The sequence below is a fragment of the Diachasmimorpha longicaudata genome, chromosome 8, assembly GCF_034640455.1.
Source record: "Diachasmimorpha longicaudata isolate KC_UGA_2023 chromosome 8, iyDiaLong2, whole genome shotgun sequence".
Lineage (NCBI taxonomy): Eukaryota > Metazoa > Arthropoda > Insecta > Hymenoptera > Braconidae > Diachasmimorpha > Diachasmimorpha longicaudata.
Genome location: NC_087232.1, coordinates 3,508,337 through 3,525,309, shown reverse-complemented (window position 1 = coordinate 3,525,309; position 16,973 = coordinate 3,508,337). Strand labels below are relative to the sequence as shown.

Genomic DNA, 16,973 nt, shown 5'->3' with positions numbered 1-16,973 from the left:
CTGCCCTTACATCTATCCTTGAAATTATTCCTAGTCTCGCTAAATTCTAATCTCATCCCGCTGAAAGACGGTGGGGGACCAATCAACATTCTCACGTGGTCAACGGGGTTGGTCTCACACCCCCACAGTGGATTACGCTGGCCCAGCCCCTGAGACTATGGGCTCACGTGATTTGAACAATAGGCCCAATCTGTGGTGACGAGTAGAGGGGGTAGATACTTGGATTACACTTCGGTAAAAAATAAACTGTCTCCAGGAAGAGACTTTATGATTTGAACGGTTTACAGTTGAGTTCTGATTGCAATGGAAAACCTATCAGAAAATTAATACGACAGGGGTGTCAGTTTCGGACGGTCCAACTACCCTAGGGTCAGCAATTTTATCAACGACTTGCTGTTTTCCCAAGTTTTCTCCAACAACGACAATAATAATGCGTAATAATAATAACCATATTACGACCGATTTGAATGCTAGTGATTTAATTTAATGAAAACATGACGGCCATAGGGACCCTATGTCCTTACTAGGGGAAAATGCGACAACAGGATGCTGGTGGCGTCATCTAGGGAGTCGTCGAAGCAGACGAGGCGATTTATCGCTTGTGGTGTTCGTGCACGATCTTTTCGCTGCCGCATGGTGTGACTAGAGGTAAGGAAAAATTTTGTACAGTGTTTTTTGGAAATTTCTAGCGTTTTTGGGACGCGGTAAGAGCATTTTTAGAGTGAATCGGGTACGATTAATATTCAGTAATTTATGGAAACAGTTTTTATACGCTTTTTTGGAAATTCGAAAGGTTTTTATCGACGATATGTAATCACGGCCTGACGCCACGTTTCTGCGACGTTTGGGAATTTTGACGTTAGTTTTTCTCTTAGTAACGGGAGAGATTGTGAAAGAATCTGTAATTTTTTACTGTTATAATTCTTGTGTCAAGAGAAAATTTGCGGTGGTTGGACTCAGTAAGGGCTCATGCTCGATCTCGTTTGAGGGATTTCGAGGGAGGGTTTGAGGTTATTTTGCCAGTGGAGGCACCACGCGAGATGATCCATTGACACCGAAAGTTTATTTTCGTTCTTAACAATTTAGTTGTGGATAAATCTTACGATATTGCTGATGATTTAAAGATTATGTTCGCGAATAAAACTATTTCTGAAATTTGGGAAAGAACATGTGAATCTTAGACTCACCAATTTCATTGATCATTTATCAATGAAATCGGTAGTTTATGATTAATCTCGTAAACAACAGATTTTTGCAGGAATTATGACACATTTGAAACTATTACACTATTAGTCCTTCGACGTGTTACAGCTCCTTATCGAAAGCTCAAATCGTTTAGCCCTTTAAGCTCGACGCAGACATATCTCCACATCTTTTTATAACGTCCACAATCTCCAAGAAATAAAAATGTCTATTCAAAATTTCCCTTCTCATGCTTATCTACCTTCCGAAGCCGCGAAAAATGAAAAACTCCACTTTTCTAACGCGCAATGCAAATACCCCCTTCCAAAAAGTGAACATGTGTGATCCCTAACGAAAAAGTTAACTTACGTCATTCATCTCTGTCATTATCCAAATGACGTCGGAAGAGTTTTGATAAAGCGAGAAGAGCCACGAAGAGATATCGTAATAATAAATTTCTTCAAAATGATGAACGCTTTGTCGTCATGTCTCCCGCCGTGATCGAGATTCGAGTCCAATTCGAAATATAATGAATGAGGTAAGTTGACTTTGGTTATCGCCCACCCTAGACGATCTCAAAGGCCCTTACATCATTCACTATATTTCACCTTGGCCTCATCTCGTTTCAGATTCCGCAAAAAGCCACAAAATGCCACAGAACGAATACATCGAACGTCACCGTAAACTGTACGGTCGGAGGCTCGATTATGAAGAGCGTAAACGTAAACGAGAGGCGCGTGAGCCCCACAAGAGGGCCGAGAAGGCACGCAGCCTTCGGGGTATCAAAGCCAAGATCTTCAACAAGGAGAGGCGAAATGAAAAGATCCAGATGAAGAAGAAGATCAAGGCTCACGAGGAGAAGAAGGTCAAGGAGAAGAGCGAAGCAGCACCTGAGGGTGCTCTTCCCGTTTATCTCCTGGATCGTGATGTCACACAGCGCTCGAAGGTCCTCTCCAACATGATCAAACAGAAGAGGAAGGAGAAGGCAGGCAAGTGGGACGTACCGATACCCAAAGTCAAGGCACAATCAGAGTCTGAGGTCTTCAAGGTTGTTAGGTCTGGAAAAACGAGACGAAAGTCGTGGAAGAGAATGGTCACAAAGGTGACGTATGTTGGAGAGAATTTCACGAGGAAACCACCGAAGTTTGAGAGGTTCATCAGGCCCATGGCGTTGAGATTCAAAAAAGCACACGTCACACATCCCGAGTTGAAAGCCACATTTTGTCTGCCGATTATTGGAGTGAAGAAGAATCCGAGCTCGGCGATGTATACGTCGTTGGGAGTTATTACTAAAGGAACTGTTATTGAAGTTAATATCTCGGAGTTGGGGTTGGTGACGCAGTCGGGGAAGGTCGTCTGGGGGAAGTTTGCCCAGGTTACGAATAATCCGGAGAATGATGGCTGTATTAATGCGGTTTTACTGGTTTAGAGATAAGGCTTTGTAGAATTTGAGTTTGTAATTAATGCGGAGTGATGGAGGTAATAAAAAGATGGTTTTATAAGAAGATGACTGTTTGGATTTCCTTTGACATCGTTGGAGCACCTCGAAGGACTAATGGTGTACTAGGTTTTAAGGTGTAATAACTACTGCAAAAATTTATTTAATACGAAATTGATGCATTTCGATCAAAATGGGTGAATCGTAGATTGTTGTCCAAAAAAATCTGCGAATCTTATTTTTGGTAAGAATTTCAAGTGTGGTGATTTGTTAGAACATTGTCCTCCAACAAACACTCGTTTTTATAACGTCACTTGAATGATTTTTGGAGTGGACATACTTAGAAAAATGTTCCGCAAAAAATGAAGTCAGTTTTGAAGAATTTCAATGAATAATTTTGTTATTTATTGTGGATTTCAGTTCCAATATGCAGATCTTCGTAAAAACCCTAACCGGGAAGACCATCACCCTTGAGGTGGAGGCTTCTGACACAATCGAAAATGTCAAAGCTAAAATTCAGGACAAGGAGGGTATTCCCCCAGATCAGCAGAGGCTGATTTTCGCTGGTAAACAGCTGGAGGATGGGCGCACCCTTTCTGACTACAATATTCAGAAAGAGTCGACACTCCACTTGGTCCTCAGATTACGTGGTGGTGCCAAGAAACGCAAGAAGAAGAATTACTCGACACCAAAGAAGATCAAGCACAAGAAGAAGAAGGTCAAGCTCGCTGTCCTCAAATTCTACAAGGTATAGTATTCCTTGACTCCCTTGGATAACAATAAACAATATCCCTCCATTAAAAAATTATCAATGAGGTGATGATAAAACTGGAAAGAGGTATTGACGAATGGTTTGCTATCTCCGTCACTTCTCGGGGTAGTCATCTAAAATCGATTCCGAAATAAATTTTTCCTGTTTCAAATTGTGGATTCACGAACTTTTTTTTCTAATAAACAACAACAAAATTATTTTTAAAAGTTCTTCAAGTGAAAAATGATTATTACAAATTCTGTATGAATCATTGGTGGCTCAATGAAATTATCACAAATCATTGAAATGGCTAAATGTGAGAATATTTTGGGCAAACTTTAGAAAAAAATTTTTCACAATACGAAGAATTTGATGATGAAATAATTTGTTTTGTTTAAGGTCGATGAGAATGGAAAAATCCATCGTTTGAGGCGAGAGTGCCCATCTGAGCAGTGCGGTGCAGGTGTCTTCATGGCAGCCATGGAAGATCGTCACTACTGCGGCAAATGCGGCTACACACTCGTCTTCAACAAGCCCGAAGACAAGTAACTGCGCAATTTGTTATTAAGGCTCATTGTACTGTGAATGGTACACATTAAAATATTATTTCCAACTGATCATTGCTTGTTTTATCATTGAAAAAACCTCACACCATTAAAACAATTTTAGGGAACAGAAGTTATGAAAATTTATGCAATTATTTCGATAGAGATGTTGGAAGAATCCCAAGATCATTTTGCAATTAATTTCAAGTTCATCGAAATAGACGGGAGTGTCCACTCGGAGGTCAGAATTTTTTGTAAGTTAATGAAATAAATACCTCGAAAATCACTCATTCAATGGCGGGGTCGCAACGTGGATTTTATTGAGGTAAATTATTATTGAAAACAATTATAAAATTGACAAATATCCTCATGTTTCATGAAAAATAATGTCGAGATCATTGACACCGAATGTTCGCACATCTCGTCCACCAGGTATCGGTATTCCTGGTGTTCGTTGTTCATCGAGTGAGGGTCGAGTGTCGTACAGACTTGGTGCTTGGAAGATTATTCCAATAGTGCCACCGGTGCAGGCCAGTGTGAACAGGCAGAGGAAAAACTTATCTAAAACCATTGCAGCAAATTTCCAGTCCTCTATCACCTGAAAATAATGCGTTTTCTTCAGGATCGAATACTCAGCGAATATACGGTACGATTTGAACGAGAGTGAGATTATTTTGAAAGTTATAAAAAAATTGAAAAATGAGAAAAAGGTCAAATTTCCTTCAGTTTAGCGGATTCGTGTCTTAAAAGTCTAAGGACCCTCAGAATCCTTTCAAACGCGGTCGAATAATTTTACGAATTGTTGGATTTGGATTCCAGTATTTGAAAAGTTAATTGACCCTTGAGGACAATCTGTAGCTGAGGTTCAATTAATTCTGAGTGTCAAACGACCTTTAACGTTCCTGAAACTGCGGGAAACAAATGATCCTCAAGTTTGAATGACCCTCAAACTCTTTCATAGTTGATCGTCGTAAAAAACAGCTAATCGTGAGTCATGAGGCTCGGAAGAGTACTTCGGGCAACTCACTTCGTTATCCTTGTCTGCGTCTTTAATGTGCTGGGCGATGAAGCATACGCCCTTAAGAGCGGAAATAACATCCGGGGAAGCGTGCCTCAGTAGAATATTGTCGTGCTCGTGGTCCGAAGAGACACGGTCGTGGTGATGATGCCCATTGTCATCCTCCATATTCTTGTACGCGAGAGTTACTCTGTCAAATTCGTCCGGATTCTCCTTCAAGTCTGATGTGTATTCGCTTACACTATCCCCATAGCTGAAATTTTTTTTAAAGCGACCCAAAATAATACCCATTTTTTGAAAATAACATTTATCAAACTTGAGAAATCAAAATCTGATCATCGAACAAAGAATCAAATGTAAAATTTCCTGTAGCTCACCTATAGTCGGCAATTTCGTTGGAATAACCAGTCTCCAAGAACATATCACTGTACTCAGGTGTTGAATAAGGGGTCCTGCGTATTCTCAACATGCGTGGCATCCAATTGAGAAAAACTACGCGAACCCAATGGGACATGAAATGTGTTGAGGGCGATCGAAAATGCACATTCAACACGACAACTGTTATCCAGATGGACAGAGTCACGAGGATCATGGTGAAGAGCAGATATTTTCCGAGGAGTGGTATAGCCAGTGATGTCGGTGGGATAATTTCGGCTAGTAGGAGGAAGAACACTGTGAGAGACAGTAGAATTGATGAACACAGTGAAACCTGAAAGTAATTACATTGATCATTAGTTTCAAATATGTAGATTAAATTTACTATTTGTTTTGTGAGATTGGAATAAAATAAATCGGAGTGGAATAAATCTAATAAGAGAACTGTGACTAACAAACCTTTTCACCGGAGTCACTTGGCAGATAGAACACCAGAACAGTGAGGAAAGTGATTCCCACACAGGGAATAATCAAATTAACCGTATAAAACAACGTTTTTCTTCTCATTGTAATGTTAAACGTAACGTCGGTATAGGGTTCAGTGCAACAAGGATAATACTCCTCATTTCTTGCTGCTGGCACCTCCAGGATGTCCCACTCCACGGACATGTAAAAATCGCTAAGATCGATCCCCTTCTCCACGAGATTGTTTCCACTGGCCTGCAGCATATGCCTCAAATCCACTTGGGCTCCGTTGTATGTCCAGGATCCGAACTTCATGAGGCAGGATTGCTCGTCGAAGGGAAAGTACTCAACGTTTATCTCACATGATGACTTGTAGATTGCCGGGGGCTTCCAGTAGACCTCACCCTCCCATGTCACTGTAGCTTTTGTCATGAGGGTCACTTCGTAATTGCCATCAGCGCTAGAATATAATGGTAAATTAATGAGGTTCGACGAGTATTCTTGTGGTGCGGTGTTGAACGCCCAAACGTTTCGAATGTTTAGAATTGAAGGCCGAAAGGATTGTTTGAATCTAAAAGTTGTCAAGGACTAAACCCTTTGACGTTCACGAATTTAATTTTTTCTAATGGATCTAAAGAAATTGATAAATGAATTAGTGGGTAATGAGACTTACTTATTATATAAAACAATATCTGGCAGCCAGATATTTTCTGAAGGAACATACAACATTTTTACACCACCGTATTCGTCAGGATTCCATTGAAGTTTGTAATCGAACCATTTCTATCGTAAGTAAAAAATGGATAAACAATTTATCTTCAATGATTACTTTGCTAATTGAAATAACGGGTACGAAAATGGTACAAGATGTTACCTGCTCGACCCAAACATTTGTTGTCATCACTTGATTCTTCAAATTCTGTAAAATAATTGTCAGCATTTTAGGATTTACATTTTTAATGTCAAGAAAATAATTGCATTTTATGTAATGTTTGATGTATATTATTCAGTTACCATTTCAATGAGCTGAGATAACTTTAATCCTAGCCAAACGATCAATGGCTGAGTATTATTAGCGACTGGTCGAATTAAACGATTGTAATTTGACAGTAGATCGTCGTAAAGTCTTTTAGTGTCTGGATTAGCTTCGAACATTTTTGGTCCTGGTCCTATTCCTGAAATTAATATTTCGGAATTAATATTATTCATTTGAGTTCGATTTCGGTGATAATTGATGTACAGAGAATTGTTATAAATCATTTTTTATTGAAAATTAGTTCAGCATGAAAAAAGATGATGTGATATTTCTTTATAGAATGTATAGCTTTCAAGTCTCGAGTGTAATTCAAAAGGAAAGAAAAGTCTTTTGATCTATTTGTTGTTACGCCCTTTCACTCTTCGAAGGAAATATGTTTTGATGTTGGACTCACCCTGTGAGGCAGTTTGCCACAATATCGTAAGTATTATAAAATTTATGAATTCACACTGCATCGTAATATCAATATATTTATAAAAACAAAAAAAATATGTGTTATAAAAAGTTTTTGGGTTTTAGAATTTATTATTTGAGCCTTTATGGTTTGTTTAACAATTCTCACACTGCAAATTTATGGTATGAGCTTTTGCGGTGGTCACTACATACTGCAGAGTATGTACTGCGCGAAAGAGCTTGCACAGCATCCGTATATTTACGAATTGGTAAATCGATAATCGGCGCACGCAATACTGTCTCGCCCTCCTTTGAACAGATACCGGGAAACTTTACTGAAATATTTTTATACCAATCATCCAATGACAAATCTGTCATCACAAATTTATTATTGCGGCTGAACTATTTCCTCGCATTTGTCTTAATTTTGTTATTCCCTGCGAAGCGAATCTCAAAGTTCTTGGGAATTTTCATGAAAATTGTGTTAACAGAGATATTTGTAATTTTTTTAATAAAGTTTTGTAAATTGAGACAAAATATTTTCAAACAAACCGGTAGTATCCTAGGATAGAATATCCCCCACTGATCCATTTTGAAGCCAAACCGGTTTCTACCTGGCGATCTCTAGTGCCTGCTGTCAGCAGTCATTCTATCGATACCAAACCTCTGGAGTCAGTATATCAGACATCAAAACATGTTCCGCATAAATTCGAGGCTCATTACCGCACGTAAAAATTGCTTTGTATCGCAATTTAGTTCTCTTCCGGAGATACTGACGTCTGAACTAGACGGAATCAAATCGGCCGGCACCTGGAAAAATGAGAGGGTCATAACATCTCCTCAGAGGACTGAAATTTCTCTGACGAGTGGACAGGAAGTGCTCAATTTTTGCGCTAATAATTATTTGGGACTGGCGGTAATTGAGTGAAAATTATAATGACATTTTCGTTAATTCATCATCATTCCATTTGTTGAGGATTTTTCGATACGAAATGGAATTCATTTTTTTCTGGCTAAGTCATTTTAATTTCAGGAGTGAAAGTATGATTTTTTTAAACTTTGGTCCATAATGACTTCGATTATGAAATGCGCTGGATCTGGTATCTGTTTTAAACAATTTTTTTAACCGAATGTTCAATTTTTAATTTAAAACTTATTGTCGTGAAAAATTCCATTGGAAATAAAATTGCTCATGTGTTATCACGAGTCTATTACCTGAATTACGATGAAAGTGAATTTTCTTCCGTTGTTGTTCTCAGAATAACAAAGAAGTGGTAGCAGCAGCGAAATCTGCCCTCGATAATTACGGAGCGGGTCTCAGCTCCGTGAGATTCATCTGTGGAACTCAGAGTATTCATCGGGACTTGGAGCGAAAAATCGCGGAGTTTCATGAACGTGAGGATGCAATTGTATACGCTTCTTGCTTCGATGCTAATGCCGGCTTATTTGAGATTCTTACGAGCCCCGAAGATGCTGTTATCAGTGATGAGTTGAATCATGCTTCGATCATCGATGGAATTCGTTTATGCAAAGCGAAAAAATTCAGGTAAAAAGAAAATTCGGAGTCATTAACACAATATTAACATTCTTGTGTCTAGAAGGGCTCATATCTCTCATTCTGAGGGTTTATTTTATCACAGGTATAAGCACAGAGATATGAAAGACTTGGAAACGAAACTCGAGGAGAGTAAATCCTGCAGAATGCGAGTGATAGCGACTGACGGAATTTTTTCTATGGACGGAAATATAGCACCTCTTCCTGAAATCATCCAATTAGCAAAGAAATACGACGCCATTACCTTCGTAGATGACTGTCATGCAACTGGATTTTTCGGAAGAACTGGAAGGTAACGGCTTAAGATCCTGAAACGATTGATAACGTCAAAAGAAAATTTCGAGTTACATCCGATTATTTTATTAATGATTAATCGAAAAAAACTTTATGTCAAAATTTTTAACTTACGAATTTGTCACTAAACATTGCGTATTTTTACGTTGAGAAAATTGTTTGTATTAACAAATTAAGAAGTTCAATATGTGAATTATAGGAATGACTTGCCAGTCATATATTGTCTTATGTCACATTTTACGACATAACATTGAAAAAATCTATAAAAAAAACTTTAAAAAAACCCAGAGGAACCGAGGAGTACTTCGACCACCTCGGGCAAGTCGACATAATAAACTCCACCCTGGGAAAGGCCCTGGGGGGCGCAGCCGGTGGATACACAACGAGCTCCAGCGCTCTGGTGGACTTGCTGCGCCAGAGAAGTCGTCCTTATTTGTTTTCAAACTCCCTCCCACCCCCAGTCGTAGCCTCGGGGATGAAGGCCCTTGAGCTAGTCATGAATAGTTCAGAACTCCTGGAGCAGTTGAAGGAGAATACCCAACGATTTAGGACAGCCATGACCACTGCAGGATTCGTCATCAGTGGGGAAAATCATCCAATTAGTCCTGTGATGATTGGAGATGCAAAATTGGCGTCTGACTTTGCTGACAAGATGCTCGGTATGTTATCATTTCCTTAGTAAATTTTTCTGAATCGATGATCAATTGAATGGAATTTTAATTCAATAGTGTTTAATTAATGTGTTGATTGGATTTTTCTCCTATTTAGAAAGAGGCATTTATGTGATTGGCTTCAGTTATCCAGTTGTACCCAAAGGAAAAGCGAGAATTCGTGTACAATTGAGTGCAGTTCATACGAGAGAGGATATTGACAGAGCTGTCAATGCATTCACCGAAATTGGCAAAGAACTGAACGTCATTTAATCACAGAATTCAATCGCAAAAGTCTTCTCTCCATTTTATAAAATGAGTTATTTGGGCTGTTTCATACAATTTTCCCCGGGTAATATGGCAAAAATGAGAAGTTACAGTCTTTGTAATCATAAAAGAAGATAAAAAATAAAGTCTGTCTTTATAATTCATCCAGTGGTTCATCATGATATGCATTAATCACTTTCACTATTTTCTGATTCAATGTTTGATATTCTTAGGAGGAGACGATCTTTTCCTACTGTACTACCAACAGAACATAAGATCTCTTCCACGGCTCCTGAGGACGGCGCTCTAATTACATGCTGTAACGATATAGGACAATGAATAGATTGCTCCTAAAGGTCTTTTATAGAATTCAATTGCTTAATTAATTTTAAGAACTTACCTCCATTTTCATAGCCACAATCACAACCAGAGGGTCCCCTTTGCTCACAATATCGCCTTGCGACACCAGAATTTTGTCTACAACACCTGGCATTGGTGAAACAGCAGCGCCAATTGAATCGTTACTTGCATTTGATAATTGTTTTATGTAATCGGGCTTTGGTATGATGAATTTCCATGCTCGATCCTGGAAAAATCCAAATTTCAGTGGATTAGTGCAGGAAAATCCGTTCAAATAAATATTCGAAGACAGATAAATAAAGAAATAATCAAAATAAAGGTCATTTCACGTAAATAATTTTCCCACTGTGAGCTAATTATCTAACATTACCATAAACAATTTTTTTTTATTTTCAAATTCTTATGAGATTTCAAATCATCCGACACTTGTGTTGCATTCGAATGTTTCAGTGGAACGGAAATTTGCGCGAAATAATTTCCATTGTTCAAACTCATCAAAATTGTTAAATAATACAATTAAGCAGAAAAAAAATATTTTCTTTCAATTTTACGAACAAATGAGTACAGCTCAATAGCTGAGTATTCAAAGCTAGGATAACAATTTAATAAAATAAATAAAGGGCCATAATTACATTAGTAAAGACATGAAGTTCATCGTCAAATCTACAGAGACAGGATTTATTTTTCATCTCCTCGACAACACTCCTGAGGACAAGATCATCTTTCTCCTGCGTCAAAGTTCCTTCGACCTTTCTCCATGGTCCGAGGTCATTAACCCTCATGAGATAGATATCAGGCTGTTCATACTTGACATCAACTACGAAATCCTCCTCCATAAAGTTCAATTTGAACCTCTTCGTCAGGGAGTGGTTTATTCTCATTCCCAGTTCTGTTTTGAAGGGATTAAAGGGGTCTTTGGTGTTAAGGGCAGCCTTCAAGGCAGCCATATCCTCAATGAGGATTAATCCGAGAACGCCCTGGGCGAGAACAGCACTTGGTGGCTTGAGTTTAGGAAATAATGAGTCCAGATTCTCGTCGATGAAGCCTGTGTGAACGTCACCAGCTTGAAACTTGGAATGACGAGACACATCTTTTACGAATTCTACGTTTGTTTCTACTCCAGCTATCTAGACATATGAATTATTAATACTTACTAATTAGTAAATAATAATTTAAAAAAATTAAAATAATTAGCAAGAATATTCTGATATATCATTTACATTATACTCTGACAATTTTGTTCGCAATATATCTAGTGCTTCAGTTCTGTTGCTCCCCCACACAACTAATTTTGCAATCATTGGATCGTAATGAACAGAAACTTCGTCTCCTTCCCTCACTCCAGTCTCTACTCTGATATTCTCAGATGTTTCTGGAGGACTTAGGTGTATCAGGGGACCAGCTCGTGGTAAAAATCCACCTCTTGGGTCCTTGAAAAAGACAATTTACCTCAGTTTTCCATGTTTCATGAAAGAATAATATTCTTCAATTACTTTGGAACGGAAAATGCCCCAGAAAACATTCTCAATTTCCAAAGTCTTTCGAATGAATGGTACATCTTCAACAAATTGTTCTGTCTTTCTTGCGAATTTTTTCACGATCGACTGAATGATTTTGGGAATACCTCAGCATAAATCCTAGCTTCAAAAGCGTGTCCATTGATGCTGATCTGATCCTGAGTAAGTGGAAGTTTCTCTCCAGCAGCGATGTTGAGCTGCCATTCGACCAAATCGAGTCCAGTGATGGCTTCTGTCACCGGATGCTCGACCTGCAGACGAGTATTCATCTCCATAAAATAGAAACTTTGATCGTTCCTATCATAGATGAATTCCACAGTGCCTGCACCAACGTAGCCCACTGCCTTAGCTGCTCTCACTGCTGCTTCCCCGATTTCTCTTCTGACTTTGTCAGACAATCCTGGCTAGAACATAAGGCATGGTCTTATGCACAGTAAAGGGACAATTTCAAAGAACTAAAATAAGCTTCAGAGAAGTGGATACCGCAGGTGCTTCTTCGATGACCTTTTGGTGTCTTCTCTGCACCGAGCAGTCCCTCTCGAATAAGTAGACAGCATTGCCATGCTGATCAGCGAAGATCTGAACCTCCACGTGCCTCGGGTTCTGCACGTATTTCTCTAACAGAACATCAGAGTCGCCAAAGGCCTTTTGTGATTCTGTCCGCGCTGACTCCAACGCTTCCATGAAACCCTCCTTATTGCTGGCTATTCTCATTCCTTTGCCGCCACCACCACGTACTGCCTTTATCATGAGAGGAAAGCCAATCTTTTCAGCCTCTGAGAGGAGAGTTCCGTTCGATTGATCACTAGAATGATATCCTAATAATAAAAAAAAGATTCCTTTTATTGTTGACGATGGTGATGTAATCATTTTTTTCAAAGTTGCATTTGTCAATGGATTTTTCTACTCAATAGAACCAATCATCACGTCTAAAGTTCACGTACTCGCGAGCATAAAATAAAGAATGCAAGAAAAATCGATATTTAATCTCCAAGCAATTAATGAATTTCCAATAGTGTGGTAAATACCAGTGATAATTGGGACCCCAGCGCGACTCATAATATCTTTCGAGGTGCTCTTAATCCCCATATCTCTAATAGCAGTGGCTGGAGGTCCAATGAAGATGATATTTTCTTTCCTGCACAGATCCGCGAATTCCATGTTCTCGGATAGGAAGCCATATCCGGGATGAATGGCCTGGCATTTTGCCTTTTTGGCAACATTTATTATTTTATCCTGCCTGAGGTAACTCTGGGTTGAGGCTGGGGGACCGATGTGGTAAGCTTCATCGGCGAAATCTACGTGCATTGAATTAGCGTCTGCATCGCTGTATACCGCCACAGTTTTCACTCCAAGTTTCTTCGCAGTTCTCTGAATTCGACAAGCTATTTCTCCCCTGTTGGCTATTAGCACCTATTTGTGTCAGACATATGGAAAATTTCTATTAAATAGGAGATTCTGTATCTGTAATTGAAGATTGTGAATGATATGTTCTAAAGTCCGCCAAGATTAGAATAAATGAGAAAAAGGAGGTAACAATGGAATGTAGCTTGACAACTATTTACCTTGTTTATTCTTTTGTTAAATGGCAATTGAGTAGCAAATCCACGTTCACTCAAAGGGCTGAAGTGATATCTACAAAAGAAAGGGAATGAGCAGTCTTCATGAATGATAAAGTCCACGAAATCTTTTACCTCTTGGCCAGACCTTTGCCCAGCTGATGGAACATCATGACAAGCAGATCAAGATCAATTTCGCCACATGAAAAATCCTACAATTATCCGCACTCACACCCAATGAGTTTATAATTTACAGTCAATCTGATTTGCAGATTGATGCGGCGTGAACAATACCTTTTTACATTCAATGTAAATGATGAAATCGCCATGGCGATAGCCCGATGTGGGCACTTGTTTACATAAAATTTTCGTAACTTGATAAGATATCACGAATATGCATGTGTGTATCGTGTGTTACAATCCCCCACTGTTTTACCAGCTGATGATCTATCGCTCGAGGAATCCGTCGATTATGATTAACAGGTCAGTGAACCCGCTTTATTCACACAGACTCATACTGAGTAAAGATTCCGTACCAATTTCGTACTTTTTATTGAACCCTTTGGAATTTTTATCGGACCTTTGGTTTCACTCGGGAATTATGGAACTTTCGCGTCAGTTTTATTGACCTGGTTCTCTCTGTGTACGACAATTTCTGCTGAATTTTTCTCTTCAGGGAGTTTGAGTGAACGCAGGTACAATAAAATGCTCTTCTTCGACTGTTGACTATTTTCGTCAACTGCATATTCGACAAGAAACTCTTCATCGTAACACAATGAGAGCAAAACGATGACATATTTATAATAGATTAGCAATTATGTCAGGACTTGAAAGGGGTATAAACGACAGCTCTTTGTCGTGAATATTTCTCCCCTTTTTCACTGATGGAGAGAGAAACCGGAAATGGACAATCGACGTCTACCGATAATAAGATAATGACAGTAGAATATCAAATGAAGCACGATGGAAGTGGTTCAATGTCCATTGCGTCATACTAGCAGGTTGAGTTGAGCAGTTCACATCATATGGTGGAGCGGTGCTTTTATGAACGAGGACGACTACCACACGTTGAAGGGAATTGAAACAACTGAGAGCTTCATTCACAAGCTGCAGTAGATGGCTTTCATTCGTAACGATATGCAATGTTGTGAGGGATAGAATTACGTCTCTAATGAGTACATCATAATCAACAGGTTATATTCCTCATCATCTTTTCATTAATATCTTTTCATTAATAATTTCGTGAAAAGTCTCTTGTGAAGGTCCTCGACAGCCAAATAATCAAACCAACAACTTTGGTCAACGACAGTGTCTGGCTTCGCTTGTTTTTCATATTCAGATGAAACTCTGGCTCGGGGAATCGCATAATACGCAGATATTTAATCTACAATAGCAGCCTGAAGTATGAAACGACATTACAATAGTGCATTCCATCAGAGGAGTTGAAAGAATGGGATTACTCCAAGAGAATTTCATTTACCTACGGGTGAACGGTCTCTGGTCACCAATTGAGTGGTCATCGAATAACTGGAAGTTACAAGTTTACCGGCTGTACACCACATTCCTAATTACCGCGACTTATTGGTTCGGCATAACCGAATCAATTAATTTGTTCATCATTGTCGACACGATCGAGGATTTTTCGGATAATTCTTTTATGCTGCTGACGACGATAGTTATTTGTGTCAAAGCAAACATGATTTTGTCAAAAAAGTGGGAAATAAGAGCATTGATTGCTGCATTTGAAGGGCATCCTCACAAGCCAATGAATACCGACGAGGAAATGATCCAGGCTACGTTCAATGCTCGCATCAGGTAAGTCACTCTCTCCATAGAAACCCATCAAGAATATTCAATAAAAATGACGTATATCTTTTACAGTATTTTAAAGCGAAATATGTAATCCTTTTAGACTTCCTTAGAAACTATCAAAACATTTTTAATTAAATTAATACCAGGTTGATCTCCTGCATTTTCGGTGCAGTTGCAGAAATTTCTGTACTGATAATGACAGTCTCCGTATTCTTCCAAGGAATACCTTATGGTGAATTACCGTATAAAGCTTGGATGCCCTACGATTATTCGGAACCTCTCATGTACTGGTCGACATTTTGTTTACAATTACTCGTTGTCATCTTTCTCGCTAACGCCACTATTGGCTTCGATACACTTCTCATAGGGATGTTCGTGCTGATATGCGCTCAGTTCAATATTTTGAAATATCGTTTGGAAAAAGCAATCGATGAAGTCGAGCGCACATCGATATTGACATCTGATGAGAGGATTTCGGATGTCATGGAAACATGCGAACGTCGAATTATCGAGTGTGTTAGATATCATCGAGAAATTCTTAGGTACGTTGATGTCATCGAGGTGATTTTGAGGCGCATGTAATATCCCAAATGATTTTAGAATTTCTAAGAAGATAAATTCTCTGTTCGCGCGGGTGATTATTGTCCAGTACGCAGCGAGTACAATTATCATATGCATCAGTGTCTTCATGATATCACAAGTGCCAGTCTTATCAACAAAAATCCTGTTCATCTCCTCTTATCTCTTTGGCATGCTGGTGGAAATTTTCTCTTTATGTATTGCTGCGCATCAAGCAACATTTGAAGTAATATTGACTATGAAATTACACAGAAGTTGATGAATTTATAATTGCACCTTCTTAAACATTTTGTTTAGTCTCAACAACTGTTGATCGGAATTTTCAATCTAAAATGGTACGTCTTGTCGAATCGTGCAAGGAGCTATTTAATACTAATGATGGTTCGTACTCTGAGACCTGTTGTTTTCACGAGTGGTCATATAGTCGTTCTTTCCGTGGAGTCTTTCGGCACTGTATGTTAATAACTTCTATAACTACGCACTTTGTTAATAAATGTTTATTTTCAGCTTCTGAAGACATCGTACACGGCTTATACAGTCCTCCAGAAGAGTAACAGCTAAAATAATTCATTATCTTATATGTTTAAACAAATGTTAAAATGTTGACGCATAGGTACGAGAAATACACCGCAGGGAATTGAATATCAAATGATGTTCATGGGCTTTTTGCTTCTTGACAACTGTCCATCATATGGGGAGGGATTGCACAGTCCCCACTAAGGGTCGCAGTAGGATATGATATATATTGAGACTAACTCTGTCAAAAAAATATCAGTTGCACTTCTGTCGTCGTTACTAGCCCTAAAAGGGCTGCAAAATGTCGTTTCATTTTCCGAATGTTCTCCTTTTCGGAGACAGGAAGGAGAAGTCGATATGGGAAATTGACATTTCCAAAAAGAGGATAATGAGCCTAGAATATTGAATGACATCCAACTAGGGTATGCCCCGTCGCAGTATACCGGTGCATACGGGCAAGGGGTGAATATCATGGTACTCCTTCGAGAGAACTTCATTCAACTTCAGTATGTCGGTCTCTGGCGGCTGCCTTGCTGGCCATCCGACATCAGATCGCGAGTTTATGGGTTCTACACAATGTATTTACTAATTATATTTCATTGTTTCACGCTGTCTGAGGCTCCTAGTTTGTTCACTGTCGTCGAGAGCATTGAGGACTTCT

General features: G+C 39.0%; 6 protein-coding genes across 10 annotated transcripts; 4 read left to right on the top strand and 2 right to left on the bottom strand.

The window, feature by feature from the left end:
- The first annotated feature begins 528 nt into the window (after positions 1-528).
- On the top strand, positions 529-3,988 carry LOC135165127 (ubiquitin-ribosomal protein eS31 fusion protein). Its single transcript, XM_064126105.1, has 3 exons — positions 529-648; positions 3,041-3,368; positions 3,771-3,988. Exons 2-3 carry the CDS (start codon positions 3,048-3,050, stop codon positions 3,918-3,920), a joined length of 471 nt encoding a protein of 156 aa, XP_063982175.1. The 5' UTR covers positions 529-648; positions 3,041-3,047; the 3' UTR covers positions 3,921-3,988.
- LOC135165123 (ribosome biogenesis protein NSA2 homolog) lies at positions 531-2,687 on the top strand. 2 transcript variants are annotated; one of them, XM_064126099.1, is made up of 2 exons: positions 531-648; positions 1,812-2,687. In XM_064126099.1, the coding sequence occupies exon 2, from the start codon at positions 1,832-1,834 to the stop codon at positions 2,609-2,611; it is 780 nt and encodes a 259-aa protein (XP_063982169.1). In that variant the 5' UTR covers positions 531-648; positions 1,812-1,831; the 3' UTR covers positions 2,612-2,687. The 2 variants fall into 2 exon arrangements, with proteins under 2 accessions (XP_063982169.1, XP_063982170.1); XM_064126100.1 differs by lacking the exon at positions 531-648 and adding an exon at positions 1,699-1,720.
- A 223-nt stretch (positions 3,989-4,211) lies between the features above and the next one.
- Positions 4,212-8,601, bottom strand: LOC135165113 (acetylcholine receptor subunit beta-like 2). 2 transcript variants are annotated; one of them, XM_064126079.1, is made up of 9 exons: positions 8,419-8,601; positions 7,756-8,013; positions 6,789-6,949; positions 6,649-6,693; positions 6,448-6,557; positions 5,769-6,234; positions 5,312-5,643; positions 4,944-5,187; positions 4,212-4,514 (listed from the first exon to the last, which is right to left on the bottom strand). In XM_064126079.1, the coding sequence occupies exons 3-9, from the start codon at positions 6,927-6,929 to the stop codon at positions 4,284-4,286; spliced, it is 1,569 nt and encodes a 522-aa protein (XP_063982149.1). In that variant the 5' UTR covers positions 6,930-6,949; positions 7,756-8,013; positions 8,419-8,601; the 3' UTR covers positions 4,212-4,283. The 2 variants fall into 2 exon arrangements, with proteins under 2 accessions (XP_063982149.1, XP_063982148.1); XM_064126078.1 differs by lacking the exons at positions 7,756-8,013; positions 8,419-8,601 and adding an exon at positions 7,205-7,549.
- On the top strand, positions 7,840-10,115 carry LOC135165117 (2-amino-3-ketobutyrate coenzyme A ligase, mitochondrial). Its single transcript, XM_064126086.1, has 5 exons — positions 7,840-8,119; positions 8,463-8,749; positions 8,844-9,050; positions 9,341-9,711; positions 9,821-10,115. The coding sequence occupies exons 1-5, from the start codon at positions 7,898-7,900 to the stop codon at positions 9,973-9,975; spliced, it is 1,242 nt and encodes a 413-aa protein (XP_063982156.1). The 5' UTR covers positions 7,840-7,897; the 3' UTR covers positions 9,976-10,115.
- Positions 9,978-13,931, bottom strand: LOC135165109 (methylcrotonoyl-CoA carboxylase subunit alpha, mitochondrial). Of its 2 annotated transcripts, XM_064126070.1 has the most exons (9): positions 13,541-13,931; positions 13,412-13,481; positions 12,875-13,259; positions 12,330-12,664; positions 11,954-12,250; positions 11,550-11,759; positions 10,962-11,456; positions 10,370-10,555; positions 9,978-10,286 (listed from the first exon to the last, which is right to left on the bottom strand). In XM_064126070.1, the coding sequence occupies exons 1-9, from the start codon at positions 13,576-13,578 to the stop codon at positions 10,158-10,160; spliced, it is 2,145 nt and encodes a 714-aa protein (XP_063982140.1). In that variant the 5' UTR covers positions 13,579-13,931; the 3' UTR covers positions 9,978-10,157. The 2 variants fall into 2 exon arrangements, with proteins under 2 accessions (XP_063982140.1, XP_063982141.1); XM_064126071.1 differs by lacking the exon at positions 11,550-11,759.
- LOC135165121 (odorant receptor 46a-like) lies at positions 13,908-16,780 on the top strand. 2 transcript variants are annotated; one of them, XM_064126096.1, is made up of 6 exons: positions 13,908-14,598; positions 14,656-15,220; positions 15,364-15,759; positions 15,818-16,022; positions 16,094-16,249; positions 16,304-16,780. In XM_064126096.1, the coding sequence occupies exons 2-6, from the start codon at positions 14,856-14,858 to the stop codon at positions 16,355-16,357; spliced, it is 1,176 nt and encodes a 391-aa protein (XP_063982166.1). In that variant the 5' UTR covers positions 13,908-14,598; positions 14,656-14,855; the 3' UTR covers positions 16,358-16,780. The 2 variants fall into 2 exon arrangements, with proteins under 2 accessions (XP_063982166.1, XP_063982165.1); XM_064126095.1 differs by having other exon boundaries at positions 13,908-15,220.
- Positions 16,781-16,973: the final 193 nt, after the last annotated feature.

What these genes read in the sequence shown, in the direction of transcription:
- LOC135165123 (XM_064126099.1), top strand. Translation starts at nt 1,832, where the DNA reads ATGCCACAGAACGAATACATCGAACGTCACCGTAAACTGTACGGTCGG.
- LOC135165127 (XM_064126105.1), top strand. Translation starts at nt 3,048, where the DNA reads ATGCAGATCTTCGTAAAAACCCTAACCGGGAAGACCATCACCCTTGAG. An exon ending in CTGTCCTCAAATTCTACAAG is followed by an intron (nt 3,369 to 3,770) that starts GTATAGTATTCC and finishes GTTTTGTTTAAG; the next exon opens with GTCGATGAGAATGGAAAAAT.
- LOC135165113 (XM_064126078.1), bottom strand. Translation starts at nt 7,265, where the DNA reads ATGCAGTGTGAATTCATAAATTTTATAATACTTACGATATTGTGGCAA. An exon ending in GATATTGTTTTATATAATAA is followed by an intron (nt 6,235 to 6,447) that starts GTAAGTCTCATT and finishes ATTATATTCTAG; the next exon opens with CGCTGATGGCAATTACGAAG. An exon ending in CAAGTGACTCCGGTGAAAAG is followed by an intron (nt 5,644 to 5,768) that starts GTTTGTTAGTCA and finishes AATTACTTTCAG; the next exon opens with GTTTCACTGTGTTCATCAAT.
- LOC135165117 (XM_064126086.1), top strand. Translation starts at nt 7,898, where the DNA reads ATGTTCCGCATAAATTCGAGGCTCATTACCGCACGTAAAAATTGCTTT. An exon ending in ATAATTATTTGGGACTGGCG is followed by an intron (nt 8,120 to 8,462) that starts GTAATTGAGTGA and finishes TGTTGTTCTCAG; the next exon opens with AATAACAAAGAAGTGGTAGC. An exon ending in TTTTTCGGAAGAACTGGAAG is followed by an intron (nt 9,051 to 9,340) that starts GTAACGGCTTAA and finishes AAAAAAACCCAG; the next exon opens with AGGAACCGAGGAGTACTTCG.
- LOC135165109 (XM_064126070.1), bottom strand. Translation starts at nt 13,578, where the DNA reads ATGATGTTCCATCAGCTGGGCAAAGGTCTGGCCAAGAG. An exon ending in TCATCGAAGAAGCACCTGCG is followed by an intron (nt 12,251 to 12,329) that starts GTATCCACTTCT and finishes CTTATGTTCTAG; the next exon opens with CCAGGATTGTCTGACAAAGT. An exon ending in AACTTCATGTCTTTACTAAT is followed by an intron (nt 10,556 to 10,961) that starts GTAATTATGGCC and finishes GGATTTTTCCAG; the next exon opens with GATCGAGCATGGAAATTCAT.
- LOC135165121 (XM_064126096.1), top strand. Translation starts at nt 14,856, where the DNA reads ATGGGATTACTCCAAGAGAATTTCATTTACCTACGGGTGAACGGTCTC. An exon ending in CGCATCAAGCAACATTTGAA is followed by an intron (nt 16,023 to 16,093) that starts GTAATATTGACT and finishes CATTTTGTTTAG; the next exon opens with TCTCAACAACTGTTGATCGG. An exon ending in CCGTGGAGTCTTTCGGCACT is followed by an intron (nt 16,250 to 16,303) that starts GTATGTTAATAA and finishes GTTTATTTTCAG; the next exon opens with CTTCTGAAGACATCGTACAC.